General features: G+C 38.2%; 2 protein-coding genes and 1 pseudogene across 3 annotated transcripts; all 3 read left to right on the forward strand.

The window, feature by feature from the left end:
* Nucleotides 1-4,431: 4,431 nt before the first annotated feature.
* Nucleotides 4,432-5,364, forward strand: LOC311182145 (olfactory receptor 8C8-like; the record flags this gene model as incomplete). The annotated part of the gene is made up of 1 exon (XM_084250743.1): nucleotides 4,432-5,364. One exon carries the CDS (start codon nucleotides 4,432-4,434, stop codon nucleotides 5,362-5,364), a length of 933 nt encoding a protein of 310 aa, XP_084106869.1.
* A 9,584-nt stretch (nucleotides 5,365-14,948) lies between these two features.
* On the forward strand, nucleotides 14,949-15,881 carry LOC311182143 (olfactory receptor 8C8-like; annotated as a pseudogene). Its single transcript has one exon. The product of its transcript is annotated as an olfactory receptor 8C8-like (transcript).
* A 10,424-nt stretch (nucleotides 15,882-26,305) lies between these two features.
* On the forward strand, nucleotides 26,306-27,265 carry LOC311182134 (olfactory receptor 8C8-like; the record flags this gene model as incomplete). Its single annotated transcript, XM_084250733.1, has 1 exon — nucleotides 26,306-27,265. Exon 1 carries the CDS (start codon nucleotides 26,330-26,332, stop codon nucleotides 27,263-27,265), a length of 936 nt encoding a protein of 311 aa, XP_084106859.1. The 5' UTR covers nucleotides 26,306-26,329.
* Between the last annotated feature and the right edge of the window lie 579 nt (nucleotides 27,266-27,844).

Genomic DNA, 27,844 nt, shown 5'->3' on the forward strand with positions numbered 1-27,844 from the left:
CTCAATTTAAAAAAAAGAAATCTATATATTCTCTACTATAGATGTATCAAGTCCTCACATCCCGAGGCCAAATAAAGAATATAAATCTTTAGAAATAATTGGATAAAAATAAAAATTACAAAAAAATGGTTTAATTTTGACAATTACAAAAAATTTAATGTGATTTTAAATACAGAGAGAGAAAAAGAGAGAGACCATGGAGAGGAACAAGGATGGAGACAAAACTCAGAAGCAACTTTAAAACACTGAATGAAAACAGTTCACTAAAAGCCACCAGGCTGTGCTGCTGACTCAGCAATCTTTAAACAAAAACATAATGTGATTTTTGCTTAAAATTTATATTTGTATCTTTCCAACTCCCTAAAAATATAACCATGCTTATAAGTAACTCCTTATATAAAAATCACAACTCATTATTAAAACACATTAATTTTTTAAAAAGCTATTCTATCTAGCAAATTTTAAACAGGTTGAATATATGCAAATTTCAAAACATTGGTAGATTTCCAGTATCAATTCCATAAAAGATTTTACTTTTCCCATGGATTTACCTATTGCTTGGTTAAAAAATAATCTGTTGACTATGCAAGTGAAGATCTATTCCTGAAACTTTTATTCTCTTTAATGATTTACAAAATCAAGCTTTCTTGATTATCAAAACTTCATACCAACTTTTAAATTCAGTGTGTCACAGTTGTATTATTTAAGCTTCCCCAAGAGGCCAGATGATTAGAAATGATTAGACTTGCAAGACCTTTACTGTGGTCAGTGTCTAGGAGGATAAAGGGAGAGGAACAGGGAGTCAGTGACAAAGGCCTTCAAGAGAGGAACAAAGTCTGATGAGAGACAAAGAGAGAGTCAGACCAACAGTCAAGAATTGTGTAGGAGAATCAGATCACATTGCAGTTCGAACATGTCTCTGCCGTTTTGATAGGAAGTCCCTAAGCAAAAAGACTGCCTGTCACAAGAGACCCATGTAACACAGAAAGTGACTGGGCGTGTGATAGACCATGCCCAGCATAGACTGGAGAGTAAGTGCAGAATAAAAGCAGACTGAAACTAACGTGGATTCAAAGGAGTAGATTTTCAATCAACAACGCTTTCCACAGCTGGTTTTCTGCAAGAGGAGCTGAACAGCCCCTCTCTACACTGGCAAAGTCCATCTCCAGAAAGAAATTATATCCCAAAGTTGCGTCTGATATTTATTTTTGATGTTATTTATTTTATTAGTTACTATTTAAACATAAATTTATTGTATCATTCAAACAAAACAATCCTAATAGATGATGGGGCTTTGGAGAGGCACTTCACTCATGGGGATGGAGCCCTCCTAAGTGGAATTCCTTGTAAAAGAGGCTCCTATGAGGCCTCATCAAATAGCACACAAAAGGGAAGAATGTGAACTCACACACCCACAATTTGACTTCAGAACCCATTCTCTTAACATTAAGAGATAAGATGAATGCTAGGACATATGTTACATCAACCCTATGAAATGTAAAAAGGGATTAGAAATAGCAAGTGACACCATCCCCCAACACTCCACTTTGAAGAGTAAGAACTGAGAGCATTTGAGGATGCCCAAGAACACAAGGTGGCTATTTCCTCCATGAAATGAGATTTCATAATTCTTTTTTTTTTTTTAAGATTTTTTTTGTTTTAAAGATTTATTTATTTATTTTTTTTAATTTTATTTATTTTTTAAATTTAAAAGTGGAAAAAAAGCAAAATATTTATTGGTATTTACAAACTAGTGTGGACTTAAATTCAGGGTAGAAACCCAAACCCCTTCAATTAAAAAAAATGAGGTGACCTTGACATTCACACCCCAAATGCCCCTCTGCTCCACACTTGGCTTTACTGGCAGAATCCCATAGTTTCATCCTTACATGCTTTTCTGTAACCACAATGGAATTCTTAAGACTTTTATTTATTTTTTTTTAAATAATAAATTTTATTTTTATATTCCCCATACAATTGCAGCCCCCCCATTCTGGCCCCAATCCCTCCCCTCCCGCCCCCGCCTCCCTAAAAGTGTCTCTGGTTCATAGTTTTTTGTTGATTTTGATTTTCACTTTATTATAGTTATTCATTTTCCTGGTCCCTTATTTAAGTTTTCTAGATTCCTGCTATGAGTGAGACCATCCGGTATTTTTCTTTTTCTTTTTGGCTTATTTCGCTGAGCATGATCCCTTCCAGCGCCATCCATGTTGCTGCAAATTGCATATGTTTATCTTTTTTGAATGCTGAGTAATATTCCATGGTATATATGTACCACATCTTCTTGATCCAGTCATCTATTTTTGGGCATTTGGGTTGTTTCCAAAGCTTAGCTATTGTAAAAAGTGCTGCTATAAACATAGGGGTGCAGGTGTTGTTTGGAATTGATGTTTCTGTGTCCTTTGGGTAAATACCTAGGAGTGGAATTGCTGGATCATATGGAAGCTCTATGTTTAGTAGGTCCAGAAATCTCCACACAGCTTTCCACAGTGGTTGGACCAGTTTGCACTCCCACCAACAGTGCAGAAGAGTTCCTTTTTCTCCACACCCTCGCCAACATTTGTTGTTGCTAGTTTTTTTAATATGTGCCATTCTCACTGGTGTAAGATGGTATCTCATGGTAGTTTTGATTTGCATTTCCCTGATGACAAGTGATGTTGAACATTTTTTCATATGCCTGTTGGCCATTTGCATTTCCTCTTCAGAGAAGTTTCTTTTTAGCTCTTCTGCCCATTTTTTGACTGGATTATTTTCTTTGTGGTTGTTGAGTCTCATCAGCTCTTTGCAGATTTTTGTGATCAGTCCTTTATCATTAGTGTTGGGTGCAAAAATGTTCCTCAGTTGGTGGGGTTTCTCTTTGTTTTTGTTATTGTCTCTTTTGCTGTGCAGAAGCTCTTTAATTTGATGTAGTCCCAGCTGTTTATCTTTGCCTTCACTATCACTGCTTTGGGTGATGTGTCTGTAAAGATGTCTTTGATGTGCAAATCCCGTAGTGTTTCGCCTATATTTCCTTCTATGTATTTTATGGTTTCAGGTCTTATGTCTAGTTCTTTAATCCATTTTGAGTTGATTTTTGTGTATGGTGTGAGGTAGTGGTCAAGCTTCATTCTTGTTTTAAAGATTTATTTATTTATTTAAGTATACAAGCCCTGGGTACAGTCAAAAGCACGGGAGGGTGAGAGAATTCACCAGAGCCAGAGCAGGGAGCAGAACAGGCAGATGGACCGAAAACACTGCTGAGGGGAACAGAGGGCGCGGCAGGAGAGGTCTGCGCGCCATGTGGGACCCTCGCCCGCGGCCGGGGATCAAACAGGCGCTGCAGAGGCTGCAGGCAGCTTCGCAGCCCAGCGCTCAACCTCTGCACCACCGGGGAGGCCCTGGTTTCATTAATTCTTAATGGGACCCAATATGGGGAAAATATTCCCCAATGCAGGGAGAACTGGGTCCCAAAGGAAAAAATGTTAACTCATTGACAAAGGATATAAACACAGGCTCAATTTCTTCCCTCAGGAACCTCATCACACTTTCATGTTAAATGAGGTTCATTTTCTGAGCTTGCAAAATAGTTGCTCGCTCCACAGAGAATTGGGAAAAACTTAAGATATGCCAGGAGATGGTTGGGAGACATAAAGCCCAGGCATTTGCCTTGTCCTGAAGTCATATGTAAATCCACAAACAAATGGGGAGTTAGCTTCTCCTTAACCCACGTCTGTTTCTCCTCTAGGGCTAAAGGTAAAAGAATAGGAAGGTCTGGCAAGTGAGGTCTCCAAACAGAAGGAAATTGGGAAGCTGAGTCTTTTCTGTTCTGATGTTCTCATTCTCAGGATTACCACAGTGCAAAAGCGTGGAAAGGCACCTGCCCTTCCTAAACTACTCACAGCAACTCTGAGGTAAGATTACATGAAAGGAAGGGAAAAATTACAGAACATTGTAGATATTCCCAGCACTTTGAAAAAACAGGTGCTGAAGTCTGAAGGGTGGGTGGGAGAGAAAGGGCTGAGCACTGGACACAGCGGGGTCACAGTAGCTTCACTGTGTAGAGCATCAGGAAATGACATAGGAAACAGTCCTACGAACAACTCTTGGCTCCTTTGCTAACCAGCTGTAGAACCTCTGCAGATGATTCATCTCTTCAAGATGCTGACTCCTTCACTATGAAATGTGGGCATCACTCTGGGGATGTACTAATAAACTAAAGACTACATCCTGATTGTGTTGCTTGGGGAAGTGAGGATACTGAGCTGAGATCTGAAAACATGAAAGGAAAGGGCAGATGAATAGGTTAAAGGCGGGGATTCCTTGCTCTGGCCTTCATCCAGAGTGCTGCCCCACCGCAGCGCCACTAGAACAAGTCCTCACTCTTAAAACAAAGGATCTGAGTCCTGTCCTAATTCTTCTCCCATCTCCTCACAGATCGCACCACCGCAGATGATGGCTGTGGAAAATGGCTCTTCAGTAACTGAGTTCATCCTGGTAGGAATTACAGACCAGCCTCAACTTCAACTGCCCTTTTTCTTCCTCTTCTTCTTGAACTATGTGGTCACTGTGCTAGGAAATTTTAGCCTCATTAATCTAATATGCCTCAACTCCCACCTTCACACACCTATGTACTTTTTCATCCTCAACCTGTCCTTCATAGACCTGTGCCACGCTTTCGTCATCACCCCTAAAATGCTGATGAGCTTTGTGGTAGAGAAGAACATCATCTCCTTTGAAGAATGTATGACTCAGCTGTTCTTTTTCTGTTTCTTTGTCCACTCTGAGTGTTATGTCCTGACAGCCATGGCGTATGACCGCTATGTGGCCATCTGCAAGCCCCTGATGTACACAGTCACCATGTCCCCTCAGGTCTGTGCTCTGCTGATGATTGGGTCATATGTGCTGGGGTTTGCTGGTGGCATGGTCCACACAGGGGACATGCTCAGGCTGTCCTTTTGTGATGACAACGTCATCAACCATTACATGTGTGACATCTTCCCCCTCCAGCAGCTCTCCTGCAGCAGCACTTATGTCAATGAGCTCGTGGAATCCATTCTTGTGAGCACAGTTGTGATAATATCCAGCTTCATTATTTGCATTTCTTATGCACTTATCCTCTCTAGGGTCCTCCACATGTCTTCCTCTCAGGGCTGGTCCAAAGCCTTCAGCACCTGTAGCTCCCATATCATGACTGTTGCCATTTTTTATGGTTCTGGAATGTTCATACATGTCAAGACCTCTTCTGATGGTTCCTTGGGCCAGGGGAGGTTCTTCTCAGTAATTTACACCAATATAGTGCCCATGCTAAACCCCGTCATCTATAGTCTAAGGAACAAGGATGTCAAACTTGCTCTAAAGAAAACTCTAAAGAGAATTGCAAATTAAATAGAACCAATGTTGCTGGCTGTTGGAGGCTGAACTTTGCACCTGTATGTATTAGTATTGATTCCCAGAGTTTTCTTCAGAACATTTTTTTTTGCTTTAAATGCTTTCTTTCATTTATCAAGTCATTGCAAAATGCAATTGAGCCTTGCCTTTTTTTTACAGCATGCTCGAGAGACTCCCTTTTAGACTGTCTCCCATTTCGCTTCTTTCCAAGTACTTTTAAACATCATGAAACATGATAATGGAAAACTCTCATAGTAAATCCTTTGTCTTCCCTAAAAATAATTAAATATTACCCTTCATGTTTTAAAACATTTTAGGATTTGCTATTGGATTACAATAGGGTATAAATGATCAAGTTAAATTTTTTTCCAGAATTCAGAGTCTGTATTTTCTATACTGAATTCCCTAATTCAGAGATGACCTTGAGAAAAATGACTTGACAAGAATTTCTTTTTTTATTCCCAATGGTCTATAGCTGAGTGAGGCTTTCCAACCTTTCCACATTCTCCATATACATTGATGAAAATTACAATTATTTCTTGCAAAAGATGACTATGTTTTACAGATTTTGTCAAATGCTCTGTAATAGGAGAAAAGGTTGCTATTTTCCTGACTGCTGATCAGAATTTTTTCCCTTATAACTTCAAAATGTTTACAAACACTCCATAAGTGAATCAGATAAAATTCACACCTTGGTTTCAATGAAGGTGTCTAATTCCACCTGAGGCTTCTCGCTCACATGTACAAGATCATTCTCCCTTTGCATGGTTGGAAGCCTTTCTTCTTCTATTCGAGAAATAAAATTAGAATGGGTAGAAACTGATGAAAGTGTATGGTTTCAATTTCTACTCTCACTTTGGTGAAGACAGATTGAACATTTGCTGCATTCATACCAGGTGGTGTCACATTTTAAATGTTTTCATGCAAACCTTAAGAGACCTGTTTTTTTTTATTTAAATATTTTATTTTATATAATTCTTACATCTTTTTTATCTTTGCACAATGTATGCATTTTCATTTTGGTTATATTCCCCATATAATTGCACCCCCCCCATTTTGACTCTAGTCCTTCCTTTCCCTGCCGCTCCTGTCCCCCCTCCCCCTGTAGTGTGTCTCTGGTTTATAGTTGCTTGTTGATTTTGATTTTTACTTTGTATTGATTAGTCTTTTTCCTGGTCTCTTATTTAGGTTTTCTAAGTTCCTACTACGAGTGAGACCATCCAGTAATTTTCTTTTTCTTTCTGACTTATTTCGCTGAGCATGATCCCTTCTAGCTCCATCCATGTTGCTGCAAAATGCATGTGTTAATCTTTAATTGCTGAGTAACATTCCATTGTGTATGTGTACCACATCTTCTTGATCCAGTCATCTGTTTTTGGGTATTTGGGTTGTTTCCATAGCTCAGCTGTAAATAGTGCTGCTATAAACAGGCATGCAGGTGCCCTTTGGAATTGATGTTTCTGTGTCCTTTGGGTAAATACCTAGGAGTGGAATTGCTGAATCATATGGAAGCTTTATGTTTAGTAGGTCAAGAAATCTCCACACAGCTCTCCATAGTGGTTGGATCAGTTGGATCACTCCCACCAGCAGTACAGGAGAGTTCCTTTTTCTACAACATTTGTTGTTGCTAGTTTTTTTAATATGTATTAAAGAGCTTCTGCACAGCAAAAAGAGACAATAACCAAAACAAAGAGAAACCTCACCGACTGGGAGAACATTCTTGCACACAACACTAATGATAAAGGACTCATCACAAAAAATCTACAAAGAAGCTGATGAAACTCTACAAAAACAAAGAAAATAATCCAGTCAAAAAATGGGCAGAAGAGATAAAAAGAAACATCTCTGAAGAAGAAATGCAAGTGGCCACAGGCATATGAAAAAATGTTCAACATCACTTGTAATCAGGGAAATGCAAATCAAAACTACAATGAGATACCATCTTACACTGGTGAGAAGAGTCCTGTTTTAAGGAAGGAACAAATTCAGAGGTTTGGTTCAAAGTCACTCAGGTAAGCCAGAGCTGAGCCCAGGTTGGACCCAACTGATATAATTCTAGCTTTTGTCTTTCCACATTATCACTTTGTTTCTCAGGAGTAAAGTGAGGAGAAACAATAGGAAATATGAGAAGGAAGATGAAAACATAGGGGATTATTTGAAAAAAGTCTGAAATGGTAGGTGTGACACCCTTACCCACAGATCTCTGCAGTAGAGAGATGGACCATAAAACCTTTAACTCAAACCTGTATAAATGCTTATGTTTCCATAGTCATTTCATCAAAGGTATTTACACATCACACATTTCACACGGGACTAATTTTCTAATTATAAAAAGTACTTATTCAACAGCAAAAAAAAAAAAAAATCCAAAAAAAGACAAATGACATAAATTCAAACTTCTCCAAAGATGGGATGGTTAAAGCACCATCACATCACTTGTTTTAAGAGAAATGCAAATCAAAACCACAATGTGATAGCTCCTCATCCCTGTATCAAAAGGACAAAAATTCTGGGGAGCATGTGGAGAAAAAGGATAAAGGAAAAAGAAAAGGGAACACTCATCCACTGAGTGTTCCTGTCTCTGAGAGAGAAAATCCATTATTAGAGAATTTTATTGGAACCAAGATCTCATTTTGTGTGAGTGTGCTCATTGTCACTAGGGTATCATGGCTTGTAGACTGCATAGACATAGAATCATGTATGTTATTCAACCCTAAATACCTCCCGGAAAACCCTATTTTATGACCGCTTATGTGCCTCAAGTGTAAGTGTCCCAAATCACATTTAACATTGTATTATGATGCCCAGCACTGTTCTGCGGTCAGGTCTCTGCATATTTGCACCACCAGCCAGCCAAGACATTCACAAACTAAATGCAACTTCTCCCTCCACTTATGCTCCTAGTCTGCAACTCCCACAAAACCTATCTCTTGGTAAGGCTGGGTCTGACCTTCTTCTCAATTTTGCTGATTTGTTAAGAGTCTCTTGATTTCATGTTTAGATGTCTTTAATGGTATCTCAATGTGCATTCCTTTAGAATATAAGACTTTGAGCTTTTCACCACGACCCCCTAACTGTACACATGCACATCTTCTCTTCCCTACAAATGGTTATAGTTATGAATTAAGTTAGATAAGTACTAATGGTTGTTTTATTAAAACAATTTAAAAACTATTTACAGTATATGAGAATACATCATAAACAATGATGGCATTCATTATTTCTTTTGCGAAATTAAGAGAGTTCTCTTCTGTCCCTATTTTGCTGAGATATTTGTGATAAGCAGATTTTTGTGATGAAATTGCTTTTTCAGCAACTACTTAGCATATCCTATTATTGCCTCCTTTATTCTGTTAATATAAATTCTATAGAATAATTTTCAGATCTGAAACCAACTTTACTTCCCTGTGGAATCATAAAGCCTTGTCCTTTTTATAGGACACTATACAAGACTAGTTAACATTCTGTAAGTAATCTGTGCATGTATGCTTATGAGGAATATTGATATTTATTGTAATTTTTTGCATCATCTGATTATGTGAGTTATGATATCCTCATAAAAAATGTGGAGTTTTCTCTATCTAGTTTCTCAAAGGATTTGCATAATTTAATATTTCCTTATTACATGTTTTATAGAATTAACCAATCAATTCATTGGAGACTGCAGATAAGTGTGTGTATCTGAAGAATTACTTTTTTATTCAATTTGCTTAATAGATATAGGACATGTCATATACTCTTTTAGACCTCTCAATCTTTATATTCTTTCAACTCTTCAGTTAACATAACAAAGATCTTTATTTCTATTATGACTTATTTCCACAGTAGTTGGCTTGAATGGACTAGCTCAGCATATCACAATATTTTGGATATTTACTTTTTCTGAAACAACACAAATAAAAGTGATAGTGTACTTTTAACAAAACAAACAAAATAAAAGTTTTTAGTTCACTGAGAAGTGAACTATCACCAAATCAATAGGACATCCAGAAAGCCAACAATAGCAGCTGACTTCATCTCCCAATATAACTGGAAGCAGCCAAAAAATGGGATAATCAAATAAAATTCCATGAAGACAGTACAGCACAACCCAAAGACAAAAATATGCACAAACTTCAAAAGAGATGTCAATCGAGAAAGAAAAAACTCAAATTCAGAAAACAATCTCTGTTCATTCCTACTATGCTTGACATTTTGCAATAAGCAAGGGCAGGTGGAAAAGAGCTGTGGGGAAGAGACAGGATTGATCGAATTTGCTCTCAAAGGGTATGTTCCTACTAAAGATAAAGTGTTGCTAGATCACAGCAAGACAAACAGAAGAGAAATGAGAAGGATATACAATTTGAGTGGCATTTTACAGCTCAAAAGATTAAGAAAAATGGGTTTTTAAGGGTGCTGTGCATGGAGTAAAGAAAAAATAGACACTATCAATCAGAGAGGTCAAAAATAAAATTTGTGTTTTATGGTATAATAATAAAAACAAATATTATAAGAGAAAGTAAAAATATAGGCTAACAAGCAAAAAGTGAGATTCTTCCCCAGATTTGATCTCCCCAGCACCCACTAAAAACAATAACCTAATCTCACCCAGAGTTATACAGTCTAGTGTGAGTTCATGTTCTTGGTGTCAATCACATTTTTAAAGATGCATCTCTCTTTCAACAAAAGGCTAAAATTAAAAGATTTGGCATTAAGCAGCAGACACTGCGTATTTTCCTTTTTTCACTTCATTTCCCCTCCTTATTTTAGACTTCAAAAGCCCAAAATACTTCTGGGGTGCTCTTATGTGAAGGGTGATAAAGTGGTACCTGACACACATTATCAACTGGAAGCTACAAAATAGGTAGCCAACTGATGAAAGCCATTCATTCATTCTCATTCTCTATTTCTCCCTCTCATGGAATTAACATATATGAGAAGGGCCATGGAAACCCCAAGAACAGCATAGTCCTCTTCATGTGAATTCATGGTAACCCATTTACCTCTTGAGGTATGATCCAACTCTTAAAGAACATTTTGAAATATAAAAGAGTCAAGCAGAAGAGTGATCTTTTCATTGCTAGTCAGGGTAATAAAGACAAGAAACATACTTGTGATAAGAATAGGGTTTCCTTGTCTACAGAAGAAGAAATCTGAAAAGAAAACCATGTATTATAGAAATAAGAGCATACAAGAAGTTGAAAGAGACATTATAGCTAAGTCCCTAAAATGCACACAATCCTGAAGCCAAATGCATCCGTGTACTTCCCAGGAAATGAACTAATTTTGAGTCAAGTTAGTTTCGCTTAAAGTAAAAAGTTATTAAAATGAAAATGTGGTTAGTACATACACATCACTTCTGTATCTTGTATAGTACACACACCCTTTGTCCTACATAGAACTGTAGGAGGAATTCATTTTATATCAATAAATATCTGTGTTTGAATCTGACTTTGCCATTGCTTGTGACTCTAGAAAACTCCTTTTACTTCATCTTGGTTTCTTCATATTTAAAACAGATCAATTGTCTCAGATAGTTGTGATTATTAAAAGAACTTAGTATTGTCACTACTATCAATTACCTTTTTATCAAACTTGACACAAAAGTGCAACAGTTGAGATGGCAGAGTTACAACATGGAGGGTTTTGATTCCAAGTTCATTACTTTTTGGATGTATCTTATTTAGAAAAATATATTTTAGATTTTCCATGTATAGTATGAAAACTTTCATTACATTTTAACTATATATATATTTTTTGAGGACATAATAGTATTATAAGTATTGAAAGATGATTTAAATAACTGGTTCAGGGTAGACTGAGATGAACTAAAATAATGAGACTGGAAATGGAACCAAAAACTCAAGACCACTTTTTTAAATCATTAGAACAAAGCTTCCAAAGGAAAAGTAAACCACATAGCTTACTACTTAGATGGGCAGAGCATTGCTATGCTCACATCATCTCAACTCTGAATATTAATGCACAAAAACTAAGCTATATTGAGAGGATGAAGAGATAAAGAAGTATATTTATGATAGAGGAAGGTAAATTGTCCAAATCCTCACTTCCCAGACTCAAAGGTAACTGATGAGGACTACTCCTGAAATATTAGGTTGTAACTGTACAACATGGACTTAAAGATAAAATTAAAAAGAAAAGTCCATTAACCATAACAATTAAAAAAAATAACACTGAATCCTTGCCCCTTAGAGGGTACAGTGTAAGGGAATGAAGTCCTCTGCCAATGGAACACACACTAGACTGCTCTGCAGCAAATGGAGAAGGCTGCAGGGTGTGGGTGCAGGCACTGGGGCAGGGAGGAGGTCAGAGTAAGGATCTATGACAAATGATGATGACAAACTGAATCTTGGAGAATGAGTTGGTGGTACCCAAGTGAAGAATAAGGGAGCAGGCATTTCAGGCAGATAAAATACACGCAACTATGATCATAGAATGTGTAAGTAGAAATTCACATTCTTCATATCACTAGAGTGAAATTCACAGAGTGGAGACATGGAGGTAAGGCTGAGGACACAGCGTCGGCTTTATATGACAGGCTGAGCAGTTTGCGGTGAGAGAAATTGAGGGGTTTTTGACATAGGAATATTGCATTATGAGATAATTCTACATCAAATTGTGTTTAAAAATAGGTCTCCAGAAATAGATATGATAAGAAAAATTCTAAAAATTTAGACTCCCCAATACTCTTTTGTGTAACTGTGTGAGTACAATTAGTAAATATAATGAGGTATCACTATAGTGATTTTGTTGTATCATTGATGCAGTGGATCTTAAATTAGGAAGATTATGAAGGCAGGTCTAATCAATCACATACACATTTTAAAACAGAGTTTCCTTTTTCCTCAAGGTAGTAGAAAAAAGGAGAAATTCAAAGACAAAAAAAATTGAATGTGGTGGACTGAAGACAGGAGGACACATGAGAAGTACAGCCTCTTCTAGAAGCTGACAGTGACCCTAAGCTGACAGCAAGCACATCTCAAAGCTGTAACTGCAAGGCCCTGAATTCAGCCAACTACATGATGGAACCTGCAGACAGATTCCTCAAACTCCAGAAGGAAAGAGTCCTGCTCACCCTGACTTCAGCCTGGACATCGAATCCAGCCATACTTTCTACACCAGACTTCTGGGTCATAGAACAAGACTGATAAAAGGTGGGGTTTTTTTAAGTTTATGATTTCATATTACACATCAATGAAGAGAAAACTAACATAATGAGTGTTGGCAGACAAGTTTGGAAACCATGACAGTATTATATACTTCATGTCAAAGAGCTTTATCCAGGGCAGTATAATGACAAGGAAGAGTGAGAGAGCAGGCATTTTAAGGAGCTAAAAACAAACAAACTTGGAACACAAAAACATTAATTCCAAAGGATACCTGCACCCCTGTGTATAATGCAGCACTATTTACAATAGGTAAGATATGGTGCAACCCAAATGCCTAAAAATAGAAGACGGATCAAGAAGATGTGGTGTATATACATACAATGGAGTTCCACTCAGCAATCAAAAAAGAATAACTCATGCCATTCCACAGCAACATGGATGTAGCTGGAAAGGATTATGCTCATTGAAATAAGTCAGAAGGAAAAAAAAATATTGGATGGTTTTACTTATAGGAGGAATATAGAGGTAAAGTATGGGAGGGGAAAATAATAATAAAAAAATTTAAAAACAAACTTAACAGGCAACTATAAATCAGAAACATTCTGCAGGGAAGGTGGTGGGACAGTGATCAAAATAGGGGAGGGAAGTGCACAAGGGTCTATGGTTATAGTGCATGGGTGAATTGGTGGTGGGAATTATATGGGGACGACACCTCAGAGAAGAAAGCAAATATTGTATAAAAATGGACAATGATGTATAATATAAAGAAATTTAAATGATAAAAAAAACCCTATAAACATGGATGTTCAGAGACTAATAGATAGCATGAACAAAATAAACCAGATGACAATGAGTTTCCAGATCAGAAAAGTGAAGAGGTGGTGCCATTAATTTAAAAAAAAAAAGATGAGACAAACTATTTTGGGACTATAGGAGATGCTGAATTCCATTTGGAGGGAATGTCTAGTAAGCAGCTGGGCATAGAGCTGTGTAGCTAGGGAAACATCCATTCTATAGGCACAGACAAGGATAACCTATTGCTTACTAAGCACTTACCATGTGCCCCACAGATCTCCATGGTTCTACTATTTAATCCTCAGAGCAATGTTTGGGATTAGGAGATAATATTACACGCATAAATTAGATGAGGCAAAAAGGAACAGTAAATACAAAATTTTTTCAAGATACACACATATAGTAAGTGGAAGAATTTGAATTTGAGTTCCCTCATTCTGATTATAGATTCTATTCTCAACATTTCTCTGTTCTATTTCTCTACAAATGCAGAAAACATCAAATATGTATGAATGCTGGGACATATACTAGATCACGCACATAAAATGTAAAATAGTGGAAATGATAGTGACTCTGTCCTTCCTGACTGAGCATGATCTCCAGAGGATAACTGGGAACATAGGAGGCTACTCCCTCCCTGCACAGAGGATTGGAAATTCTTAGTGTGAACTGAACTTACAGAGAAGATTAAATCCCAAAGGAACCAAGGCTAATTCATTGACAATGATTGTAAACACAGACTCAATTTCTTCCTTGGAACCTAGTCAACTTCATCATAAAGGAGCTTCATTTCTCAATCTTCAAACAAGTTTCTGAGATCCACAGAGAATAAGAACAACTCACAATATTAGCCAGCTGAGAGTTCAGAGCAGGAGTTGATTCATTAGCCTGACCCCGAAGAAATACACATCCTAAAAGAGACAATGCGTTGCCTCCAACTTGGCTCAAATCATTGCCTCCTACAGAAAGACGAAGGGAAAAGAACTCTCAAGGTTGGCAAGTGAGATCTCCGAGCTGAAGGAATTTGGTGATTGAATCTTCTCTGTTCTGATGTTTTCATTTCACAGCTACAACAGTGGAGAGAGGTCGGGGGACCACCCACCATCCTAAACAGTCCCCTGTGACTTTGAGGTAAGACTGAAGGAAGAGCATGGTGTACTTATGCAAATGATAGTGGACACTCAGTGCTGTCATTAAACCAGGTGCTGGTGTCTGAAGGGTGGGTGGGAGAGAAAGGGCTGAGCACTGGACACAGCACAGTCACAATAGCTTCACTGTGTAAGAGCATCAGGAAATGACATAGGAAATGGTCCCCAAAACAACTCTTGGCTCCACTGTTAACCAGCTGTAGCACCTCTGCAGCTGACTGATGTCTTTAAGATGCTGACTCCTTCACTATGAAATATGGACATGACTCTTGGGACCTACTAATAGACACTAAAAACTCCATCCTGATTGTGTCAGCTTGGGGGTTGAGAACATAGAGCTGAGATCTGAAAAGATGAAGGGAAAGGCCAGATAAGATAAGAAGGTTAAAAGAGAGATTCCTTGCTCTGGCTCTTCTTCCAGAGTGCCGCCCCACCGCCCCACCACTCAGGTCCATTCTCATAAAACAAAGGATCTGAGTCCTGTCCTAATTCTTCTCCCATCTCCTCACAGATCGCACCACCACAGATGATGGCTGTGGAAAATGGCTCTTCAGTAACTGAGTTCATCCTGGTAGGAATTACAGACCAACCTCAACTCCAACTGCCTTTCTTCCTTCTCTGCTTATTGAACTATATGGTCACCGTGCTAGGGAATTTTAGCCTCATTAATCTAATATGACTCAACTCCCACCTTCACACACCTATGTACTTTTTCATCCTCAACCTGTCCTTCATAGACCTGTGCCACGCTTTCATCATCACCCCTAAAATGCTGATGAGCTTTGTGGTAGAGAAGAACATCATCTCCTTTGAAGAATGCATGACTCAGCTGTTCTTTTTCTGTTTCTTTATCCACTCTGAGTGTTATGTCCTGACAGCCATGGCCTATGACCGCTATGTGGCCATCTGCAAGCCCCTGATGTACACAGTCACCATGTCCCCTCAGGTCTGTGCTCTGCTGATATCTGGTTCATATGTGCTGGGGTTTGCTGGTGGCATGGTCCACACGGGGGACATGCTCAGGCTGTCCTTTTGTGATGCCAACATAATCAACCATTACATGTGTGACATGTTCCCCCTCCAGCAGCTCTCCTGCAGCAGCACCTATGTCAATGAGCTGGTGGATTCCACCATTGTAAGCACAGTGGCAATAGTTTCCACCATTATTATTTGCATTTCTTATACTCTTATCCTCTCCAATATCCTCCACATGTCATCCTCTCAGGGCTGGTCCAAAGCCTTCAGCACCTGTAGCTCCCATATCATGACTGTTGTCCTTTTCTATGGTGCTGGGATGTTCACACATCTCAAGACCTCTTCTGATGGTTCCCTGGGCCAGAGGAGGTTCTTCTCAGTAATTTACACCAACATAGTGCCCATGTTAAACCCCTTCATCTATAGTCTAAGGAACAAGGATGTCAAACTTGCTCTAAAGAAAACTCTGAAGAGAATTGCAAGTTAAACAGAATCACCATTGCTGGGTGTTGGGGAGAGGAGTTGTGTGCTTGTGTGTGTTAGTACTGTTTCTCAAGTGTATCCTCAAAACAAATATTTTACTTTAAATATTTTTTCTCTCTAATAAGTCATGCGAAATGCAACCACATTACTAAATCTCATGATTTTTTTCAGTCCCATATTTACTCATTAACTGAGCCTTACCTCTTCTTTCCCACAGCATGCTCCAGACACTCCCTTTTACTGTCTCCTACTTTTCTTCTTTCAAGTACTTTCAAACATCATACAACATTATAATGGAAAAGTCTCATGCTATTATCTTTGTTTTCCCTAAAAATAATTAAATATGACCCTTTATGTTTTAAAACTTTTTTTGTGTGGGATCCTCGCCGGCGGCCGAGGATTGAACCGGTGCTGCAGAGGCTGCGGGCAGCCTCGCAGCCCAGCGCTCAACCACTGCGCCACCAGGGGAGGCCCTGTTTTAAAACATTCTAAGATTTTCTATTGGATTAGAATAACAGTTTAAATGATCAAGTTCAATTTTTTCTAGAATTCAGAGACTTTATTTTCTGTATTGGGTTCCCTATCTCAGATGATTTTTTTATTCCCAATTGGCTATCATTGAATGAGGCTTTCCAACGTTTCCACATTCTCCATATCCATTGCTGAAAATTACAAACTTTTCTTGTGAATGGCTATATTTAAAGCTTTAGTCAAATGGTCAGATCTAATAAAAGAGAAGATTGCTATTATTGTGACTGCTAATCAGCACTTTTCTCCTAATATTTTAAAAATGCGTAAGAGTACTCCATAGTGAATGAGATAAAATTCACACCTTGGTTTCAAAGAAAGTCAAGTTCCACCTGAGGCTTCTCTTACCACGTGAACAAAAACATCCTTCCTTTGCATGTTTGGAAGACTTTCTTCTTCTGTTCAAGAAATAAAATTAGAATGGGTAGAACCTGATGAAAGTATATAATTTCAATTTCTATTTTCTCTTTGGTGAAGACAGATGGAAGATTCGCTACATTCATAACAGGCACTGTCACTGTCACTATGACAAATGTTGTCATACAAACTTTAAAAGTCCTGTTTTAAGGAGGGAACAAAATCAAGATTTGGTTCAAGGTCACTCAGTTAAGCCAGAGCTGAGCCCAGGTTTGTATCAAATTGATTTAATTCCAGCTTTCTGTCTTTCTACTTTATTACTTTGTTTCTCAGAAGTAAGGTGAGGAAGAACAATGGGAAATATAAGAAGGAAGATGAAACATGGAGGATTATTTTAAATACAGCCTAAAGGGTAGGAATGATACCCTTACCCACAGATCTCTGCAGTAGAGAGATGGGTCATAAAACCTTTAACTCCAACCTGGATAAATGCTTATGTTTCCACAAACATTTCATCAAAGAGATTTACACATCTCACCAGGGACTAATTTCCAATTATATAAAGCACTCATTCACAGCGAAAAAAAAAAAAATCCAAAAAAATGGCAAATGACATAAATTCACACTTCTCCAAAGAAGGCTAAGCATCATCATCATCACTTGTTACAAGAGAAATTGTAAAAGAAATGCAAATCAAAACCACAATGTGATAGCCCCTCATTCCTGTGACAATGTCCTATATCACAGACAAGAATTAAACTCCTTGGGAGCATGTGGAGAAAAGGTATAAAGGAAAAGGAAAAAGCAAAAGGAACACTTACCCACTGAGTGTTCCCGTCTCTGAGAAAGAAAATCTAGTATTAGAGAATTTTACTCAGAAACCAAGATCTCATTGTGTTTGTGTGAATACGTTTACTGCCACTATCGTATCATGGCTTGTAGACTAAGTGGAGATGGAATCATATATGCGTATTCAACCCTAAATACTTTCCTGGCAACCCTATTTTATGACCACTTATGTGCCTCAAGTGTAAGTGTCCCAAACCACATTTAACATTGTATTATGATTCCCAGCACTGTACTGCGGTCAGGTCTCTGTGTATCTGCACCAGCAGCCAGCCAAGACATTCACAACTAAATGCAAGCAACTTCTTCTCCCTTCCACCTCATCTGTCAGCAAATCCCACAAACCCTATCTCTTGGAAAGTCTGGGTCTGATCTTCCTCTCAATTTTGCTGATTTGGTAAGATTCTCTTGATCTCATGTTTAGACATCTTTAATGGTTTCTCAATGTGAGTTCTCTTGGAATATAAGACTTTGATTTTTTCACCACCATCCCCACGCTGTACACAAACACATCTTCTCTTCCTCACAATATGGTTATAACAATGAATTAAGTTAGGTAAGTACTAGTGGTTCTTTTATTAAAACAATTTTAAACACTATAGTATATGAGAATATATTATATACTATAAATGCATTGTTCTTTAAATGAAGAAAGTTCTCTCCCTCTCTTGCTGAGATATTTGTGATAAGTATGCTTTAATGAGGGGCCTCCCCAGTGGCGCAGCGGTTGAGCGCTGGGTTGCGAAGCTGCCCGCAGCCTCTGCGGCGCTGGTTCGATCCCTGGCTGCTCCCCGGCCACAGGAGGAGGGTCCCACATGGCGCGCAGACCTCTCCTGCCGCCTGCTGCTCCCCTCAGCAGTGTACTTCGGTCCTTCTGCCTGCTCTGCTCCCCGCTCTAGCTCTGGTGAATTCTCTCACCCTCCCGCGCTTCTGACTGTACCCAGTGCATGTGTAAACAAAAAAAACAAACAAATAAATAAATAAAAACATGCCTCTATTTAAAAAAAAAAAAGTATGCTTTAATGAAACGAAATGCTTTTTCAGCAACTCCTCAGCCGAAACTATTATTGGCCTCCTTTATTCTGTTGATATAAATTCTACAGAATAATTTTCAGATGTGAAACCAACTTGGAATCATAAAGTGTTATCCTTTTCATAGGACACTGTATCAGACTAGTTAATGTTTTCTAAGTAATTTTTGCACTTATGTTTATGAGGAATATTGATTTTTATTGCAATTCTTTGCCTCATTTGAAGATGTGAATTATGATAGCCTCATAAAAATGTTATCTCTTCATCTAGTTTCTCAAAGGATTTGTATAATTTAATATTTACTCATTACACTTTTTATAGAATTAACCAGTCAATTCACTGGAGACTGAGGGGTTGGGGTGTGTGTTTGTGTGTGCCTGAAGAATTACTTATTCAATTTGTTTAATGGATATGGGACATTTCATGTAACCTATTTAGACCTCTCAACTCCTCAGTTAACATAACATAAAGATCTTCATTTATAGTACGACATTATTTCCAAAGTAGTTGGCTTAAGTGAGCTAGCCCAGCATATCATAATAATCTTTTGGAGATTAACTTTTTCTGAAAAATAATTTTGTTTTTTGTAATTTATTTATTTATATCGTTGTTCATTCTTGCAGGTTTGATTTCTCCCCTCACCTATATTCCCCATAAAGTTCCCACTACCACATAGCCCATAAATCATCACCATAGTCTTTGTGCTCTTCCCTCCTCTATTTTGACCCTATTCTCTTCCCATTCCTCCTGTATGTCTCAGATTTATGACTTGCCTGCTAGCATTTTTTTTGTGATCCCTTGTTCAGTTTCCCTGTATTGCTCCTATATATGAAACTATCTGTTTTTTTTTTTTCCTTAATCTTATTTCACTGAACACAAGCCCTTCCAGCTCCATCATTTACCTGCAAATGACATGAGTTTATCTTTTTGGTTGCTGAGTAATATTCTATTGTGTATATATACTACATCTTCTTGATCCAGTTATCTGTTTGGGGACATTTAGGTTATTTCCATATATAGCTGTTGTAAATAGTGCTGCAATAAACATAGGAGGGCAGGTTTCCTTTCAAATTTTTGTTTTTGTATCCTTTGGGTAGAGTCCTAGGAATGGAAATGCTGGGCCCTATGATAGCTCCATTTTTAGTAATTTGAGGGTCCTCCACACAGCTTTCCACAGTGGTTGCACCAGTTGGCATACCCACCAGCAGTGCAACAGGGTTCCTTTCTTCCCACATCACCAGCATTTGTTGCTTCCAGTTTGTTTTTTTCTTTTTCAAACAGTCCATTCTCACTGGTGTGAAATGGTATCTCATTGTGGTTTTGATTTTCATTTCCCTGATTATAAGTGATGTTGAGCACTTCTTTCATATACCTGCTGGCCAATTGCAATGAAAGTATAACAATTTGAAGGGGCTATAGTTGGTAGCTCAAGAGAAGATACATTTTTAAATGCTGTGCATGGAGTAAAGAAAAAATAGACATTGTCAGAGAGGTCAAAAATAAACTTTATATTTTATGGTGCAAAAAAATAAGACTTAATTACAAGAGAAAATAAAAAAAAATAGGCCCAAACAAGACAAGACTACAATTCTTCCTCAGATTTGGCGCTCTCCAATACCCACTAAGAAGTATAATCTGGTGAAATCTCACCCAGAGATATGTAGTCTAGTGTGAGTTCATTTTTTTTGGTGTCTATCACACTTTTAAAGATGCATCTCTTTCAACAAAAAGATAAAATTAAAAGTATTGGCATTGAACCACAGTGAGTTTTTTCTCACTTCTTCATCTTTTCTCCTTTTTTATACATCAGAAGCCCAAAATACCTCTAGGGTGGTCCTATGTGAAAGGTGATTAAGTCGGTGCCTGAAACGCATTGTCAATTGGAAGTTACAAAATAGGTACCCAAGGGCGAAAGCCATTCATTCACATCCTCTCTCTCTCTCTCTCTTTCTCTTTCTCTCTCTCCCCTGCTCTCACTCTCTCACCCTCCTTGTCTCCCCCTACCTCCCTCCCATGGAATTAACATATATGAGAAGGGCCATGGAATCTCAGAGTGCAGCATACAGACCTGTTCATGAGAACTCATGGTAACATTTTACCCTTGAGGTATGACCCACTCTTAAAGAACATTTTGAAATATCAAATATAAAAAGTCATGGGGAATAGTGACCTCTTCATTGCTAGACAGAGTAATAAAGGTAAGACCCATATTTGTGAGAAGAATAGTGTCTCCATGTCTACACAGGAAAAGTCTGAGAAGAAAGTATTATAGAAATACGAGCATATAAGAAGTCAAGAGAGAAAATCTCTATGACTCTGGAATCCAAACACTTCTGAAGCAAAATGCTTGTCTGTAATTCCCAGGGAAATTAAAGTTTTTGCATGTGTGTGAAGTTACTTTCACCGATAATAAAAGTTATTATAAAGAAAATGTGATTAATGAATTCATATCATTTTATCACTTGTACAGCAGTCACTCTCTTGTCCTGCATGCAAGTGTAAGAAGAATTCATTTACATCAATAAAAAGTGATGTCTGAATCTGACTTTGCAGTACTTGTGACTTTTTGTTGAAAGAGACGCATCTTTAAAAGTGGTTTCTTTATATTTAAAACAGATCAATTGTCTCAGATAGGTGTGATTATTACAGAGAATTTAGTATTGTCACTACTACCAATTATCTTTTTGTCAAACTTGATACAAAAGTGCAACAGTTCAGATGGCAGAGCTACAACAGGAAGGGTCCTGAATCCATGTTCATTTTTAGGATGCATCTTACCATTTTGAAATATATATTTTGTAAATAGTGCTGCTATAAACATAGGGGTGCAGGTGCTCTTTGGAATTAATGTTTCTGTGTCCTTTGGGTAAATACCTAGGAGTGGAATTGCTGCAACATATGGAAGCTCTAGCTTTAGTAGGTTGAGGAATGTCCACACAGCTTTACATAGTGGTTGAACCAGTTTGCACTCCCAACTGCAGTGCAGGAGAGTTCCTTTTTCTCCACATCCTCACCAACATTTGTTGTTGCTAGTTTTTTAATACGCGCTATTCTCACTGGTGTGAGATGGTATCTCATTGTAGTTTTAATTTGCATTTCCCTGATTGCAAGTGATGCTGAACATTTTTTCTTATTCCTGTTGGTCATTTGTATAGCTAAGCTTTGGAAACAACCCAAATGCCCAAAAATAAATGACTGAATCAAGAAGATGTGGAATATTACTCAGCAATCAAAAAAGAGAAACACATGCAGTTTGCAGCCACATGGATGGGGCTAGAAGGGATCATGCTCAGCGAAATAAGTCAGAAAGAAAAATAAAAATACCAAATGGTCTCACTCATAGCAAGAATTTAGAAAACCTAAATAAGGAACCAGGAAAAAGAATATAAGAAAGAAAAAATCAAAATCAACAAACAACTATGAACCAGAGATACACTATGGGGAGGGGCAGGGAAAGGGTGGATTGGAGTCAAAATAGGGAGGTTGCAATTGTATGGGGAATATAAATAAAATAATTAAAAAAAAAGAAAAAAATTTTAAAAGAAATATATATTTTGGATTCTCCATAAATAGTATGAAAGCTTTCATTACATTTTAACAATATACAGTTTTTGAGGACCTAATACTTTTAAAAGTTTTAAAAGATGATTTATGAATTAAATTTAGAAAGGAAATGGAACAATCAAAACCATTGTTTGATAGCTAGAACAAAGCTTCTAAAAGAAAAGTATCCACTTAGTTTACTACTTAGCTGGGCAGAGCATGTCTATGTTCACATCATGTCAACACTGATTATTAATGCACAATAACTAAACTATATAGAGAGGGTAAAGAAATAAGGAAGTGTATTTACAAAAGAGGGAGATAAATTGTCAAAATTCTCAATTCCCACACTTAAAGGCAACTGATAAGGACCAATCCTAAAAATTTAGGATGTAACTGCAATGTATGGAGTCAAAGATAAAAAAAAAAGTCCATTCAGAGTAACATTTTAGGGTGCTCCTGGTGGCGCAAGGGGTTAAGCAAAACACTGTGAAGCTAAACATAGCCTCTGCAGTGCAAGTTTGATCCCCTGACAGGGAGCTACCCACATGGCTCAGCAGACCTCTCCTGTCTCGCCCACTACTCCCCTCATTAGTGTATTTCAGTCAGTCTGCCTGTTCTGATCCCTACTCTGTCTCTGGTGAATCCGCTTGCCCCCAACAACTCTGACCTGTATGGGAGTTCTTGTATGCTTAATAAATAAATCTAAAAAAAAAAAAAAAAAAAAAAGAGTAACAGACTAAAAAATAGTAACATTGAATCTTGCCCCTTAAAATGTACAGTGAAAGGGAATGAAGTCCTCAGCGAATGGAACATGCACTAGATAGCTCTGCAGCAGATGGAGAGGCTACAGGGTGTAGGTGCAGGCACTGGGACAGGGAGGAGGTCAGATCAAACTTCTATGACAAATGATGACAAATTGAATCTTGGAGAATGAATTGGTAGCACCCAAGTGGAGAATAAGGGGGCAGGCATTTCAGGCAGATGAAACACAGGCAACAATGATCATAGAATGTGTGAGTAGAACTTCACACTCTTCATATCACCAGAGTGAAATTCACAGAGTGGAGACATGAGGTAAGGCTGAGGACACAGAGTCAGCTTTTTGTGACAGGCTGAGGAATTTGTGGTGAGAGAAATTGAGGGGTTTTAGACAAAGAAATAAATACTGCATTTTTTGAGATGATTCTATATCAAAATGTGTAGAGAATAGATTTCCAGAAATAGATATAAGTATTCTAAAAATTTAGACTCCAATGACTTTTTCTCTTGCATAACTATGTGAGTGGAATTAGTAAATGTAATGAGGTAAAACTATAGTTATTTTGTTTTATTATAGGTGCAGTGGATCTTAAATTAGCAGGATTATGAAGGCAGGCCTAATTAATCACACGCATATTTTAAAACAGAGTTTCCTTTTTCCTGAAAGCAGTTGAAAAAAGAAAAATTCAAAACAAAAAAATACTGAATGTGCTGTTTATTGGTGGACTTAAGACAGGACACATGAGAAAAAGTACAGCCTCCTCTAGAAGCTGACAGTACTCTCAGCTGACAGCAAGGACATCTCGGAGCTGTAACTGCAAGACACTGAATTCAGCCACAATATGACAGAGCTTGCAGACAGCTTTCCTGAAGAGTTCTGCCCTCCCTGACTTCAGTCTGGTCAAAGAATCCAGCCATACTTTCTACACCAGACTTCTGGGTCACAGAACAAAGACTAATAAATGGTGTTCTTTTAAGTCTCTAAATTGATGATAATTTCTTAAACATCAATAAGAGAAAACTAACATAATGGGTGTTGGCAAACCAGTTAGGAAACCATGACAGTGGTATACACTTTATGTCAAAGAGCTTTATCCAAGGCAGTATAATGACAAGGAAGGGTCAGAGAGCAGGCATTTTAAGGAGCTAAAAACAAACTTGGAACACAAAAACATTAATTCCAAAGGATACCTACACCCCTGTGTTCACTGCAGCACTATTTATAATAGGTAAGTTATGCCAACAACCCAAATGCCTAAAAATTGATGATGGATCAAGAAGATGTGATATATATACACCAAGGAATACCACTCAGCAATCAAAGAAAACAAACTCATGCCATTCACAGCAACATGGATGGCATTGGAAGGGATTATGCTCAGTGAAATAAGTCATAAGGAAAAGGAAAGTATTGGATGGTTTTACTTATAGGAGGAATATACGGACCAAATGAGGAATCAGGAAAAAATAATAATAATAAATTAAAAAAACAAATTTCACCAAGCAACTATAAATCAGAAACATTCTGCAGGGGAGGTGGTGGGAGAGTGATCAACACAGAGGAGGGAAGAGCACAAGGGACTATGGTGATGGTGCATGGGTGAGTGGGTATTATAGGGGGCTGCAGCTGAGAGGAGAAAGCAAATACTGTATAAATATGGACAATTACGTAAAATATAAATTAAAAACATATGAACATGGATGGTCAGAGAATAGATAACATGGCAAAGAAACCCAGATGAAAATGTGTTTCTAGATCAGAAAACTAGGAAGAGGGTGCTGCCATCAATTTTAAATAAGATGAAAAGAGACAATTTGGGACCACGGGAGATTCTCAACCCCATTTGGCGGGAATGTCTAGTAAGCAGTTGGGCACAGAGCTAAGAACATAGGAAAACATACTTTCTATAGACATAGACAAGGATAAAGAGGAAGGAAACCTGCTGCTTACTAGGCACTACTATGTGCTCCACAGATCTCCATGGATACTAGAGGTTCTTAGTATTTAATCATCAGAGCACTCTTTGGGATTAGGAGCTAATATTAAACACAAATTACAATGAGGCAAAAAGCAACAGCAATTAAGAAGCTTTATCAGATACACATACAGTTAAGTGGAGGAATTTGAGCTCAAGTTCCTCAATCTGATTACTGAGTCTATTCTCAATATTTCCCTGTTCTATTTCTCTATAAATGCAGAAGACAACAAATGATGTATGGCCACTTGGACATATACTACATCACTCACATAAAATGTAAAAAAGTATTGGAAATGATAATGACTCTGTCCTTGCTGATTGAGCATGAGCTCTAGAGGTTAACTGAAATGTAGGATGCTACTCTCTCATAGCACAGAGGATTGGAAATTCTTAGTGTGAACTAAACTTAGAGAGAAGATTAATTCCCAAAAGAATCAAGGCTAATTTATTGACAAAGAATGTAAACACAGACTCAATAATTTCTTCCTTGGAACCTGATCAAACTTCATCCTAAATGAGCTTCATTTTCAACATTCAAACAAGTGGCTGCGATCCACAGAGAATAAGAAAAACTCACAAAATTAGCCAGCTGATTATTTAGGACACAGAAGACTTTTAGCCTGACCCAGAAGACACACACATTCTCAAAGAATGAGTTGCCTCCAACTTTGCTCAAATTATTGCCCCTTCAGAACAACAAAGGGAAAAGAACTCTCAAGGCTGGCAAGTGAGATCTCCAGGCAAAAGGAATTGGGTGATTGAATCTGCTCTGTTCTGATGTTTTCATTTCACAGCTACAACAGTGGAGAGAGGTCGGGGGACCACACGCCATCCTAAACAGTCCATTCTGACTTTGAGGTAAGACTGAAGGAAGAACATGGTGTGCTTATGCCAATGATAGTGGACTCTCAGGTCTGTCATTAAACCAGGTGCTGGTGTCTGAAGGGTGGGTGGGAGAGAAAGGGATGAGCATTGGGCACAGCGGGTTCACAATAGCTTCACTGTGTAAGAGCATCAGGAAATGACATAGGAAATGGTCCCAAGAACAACTCTTGGCTCCTTTGCTAACCAGCTGTAGAACCTCTGCAGCTGATTCATCTCTTCAAGATGCTGACTCCTTCACTATGAAATGTGGGCATCACTCTGGGGATGTCTAATAGACTAAAGACTACATCCTGATTGTGTTGTTTGGGGAGGTGAGGAGACTGAGCTGAGATCTGAAAACGTGAAAAGAAAGGACAGATGAATAGGATAAAGACGGGGAATCCTTGCTCTGGCTCTTCTTCCAGAGTGCCGCCCCAATGCCCCACTGCAGCGCCACTACAACAAGTCCTCACTCTTAAAACAAAGATCTGAGTCCTGTCCTAATTCTTCTCCCATCTCCTCACAGATAACACCACCACAGATGATGGCTGTGGAAAATGACTCTTCAGTAACTGAATTCATCCTGGTAGGAATTACAGACAAACCTCAACTTCAACTGCCTTTCTTCTTCCTCTTCTTCATGAACTATATGGTCACCGTGCTAGGGAATTTTAGCCTTATTAATCTAATATGCCTCAACTCTCACCTTCACACACCCATGTATCTTTTCATCCTCAACCTGTCCTTCATAGACCTGTGCCACGCTTTCATCATTACCCCTAAAATGCTGATGGGCTTTATGGTAGAGAAGAACATCATCTCCTTTGAAGAATGCATGACTCAGCTGTTCTTTTTCTGTTTATTTGTCCACTCTGAGTGTTATGTCCTGACAGCCATGGCCTATGACCGCTATGTGGCCATCTGCAAGCCCCTGATGTACACAGTCACCATGTCCCCTCAGGTCTGTGCTCTGCTGATGATTGGGTCATATGTGATGGGGTTTACTGGTAGCATGGTCCACACAGGGAATATGCTCAGGCTGTCCTTTTGCGATGAGAATGTCATCAACCATTACATGTGTGACATCTTCCCCCTCCAGCAGCTCTCCTGCAGCAGCACCTATGCCAATCAGCTGGTGGATTCCATTCTTGTGAGCACAGTTGTGATAACATCCAGCTTCATTATTTTCATTTCTTACGCTCTTATCCTCTCCAATATCCTCCACATGTCTTCCTCTCAGGGCTGGTCCAAAGCCTTCAGCACCTGTAGCTCCCATATCATGACTGTTGCCATTTTCTATGGTGCTGGCATGTTCACACATCTCAAGACCTCTTCTGATGGTTCCTTGGGCCAGGGGAGGTTCTTCTCAGTAGTTTACACCAATGTAGTGCCCATGTTGAACCCCTTCATTTATAGTCTAAGGAATAAGGATGTCAAACTTGCTCTAAAGAAAACTCTGAAGAGAATTGCAAATTAAACAGAATCACCGTTGCTGGGTGTCGGTAGAGGAGGGTGTATTTGTGTGTGTTAGTACTGTTTCCTGAGTTTCCTCAGAACAAACATTTTGCTTTAAATATTTTTTATTCAAAGCAATTCATTCCAAAATGCAATGAGATTAATGAATCTCTTGATTTTTTTCAGTCCCATGCTTACTCATTAATTGAGCCTTGCCTTTTCTTCACAGCATGCCCTTTTAGACAGTGTCCCACTTTGCTTCTTTCCAAGTACTTTCAAAAATCATTTAAAAAAATTAATGGAGAGCTCTCATACTATTTCCTTTCTTTATTTTCCCTAAAAATAATTAATTACTTCCATTTATGTTTTAAAACATTTTGGTATTTTCTATTGGGTCACAATAAAGGTTTAACGATCAAGTTAAATTTTTTCAGAATACAGAGACTATATTTTTTATATTGGATTCCCTATCTCAGAGATGATTTTTTTTATTCCCAATTGGCTGTAGCTGAGTGTGGTTTTCCAACCTTTCCACATTCTCCATATCCACTGATGAAAATTACAAACATCTTGTGAAAGATGAAAGATGGCTATGTTTTAC

The sequence above is a fragment of the Talpa europaea genome (genome assembly GCF_964194135.1).
Source record: "Talpa europaea genome assembly, chromosome: 12".
Lineage (NCBI taxonomy): Eukaryota > Metazoa > Chordata > Mammalia > Eulipotyphla > Talpidae > Talpa > Talpa europaea.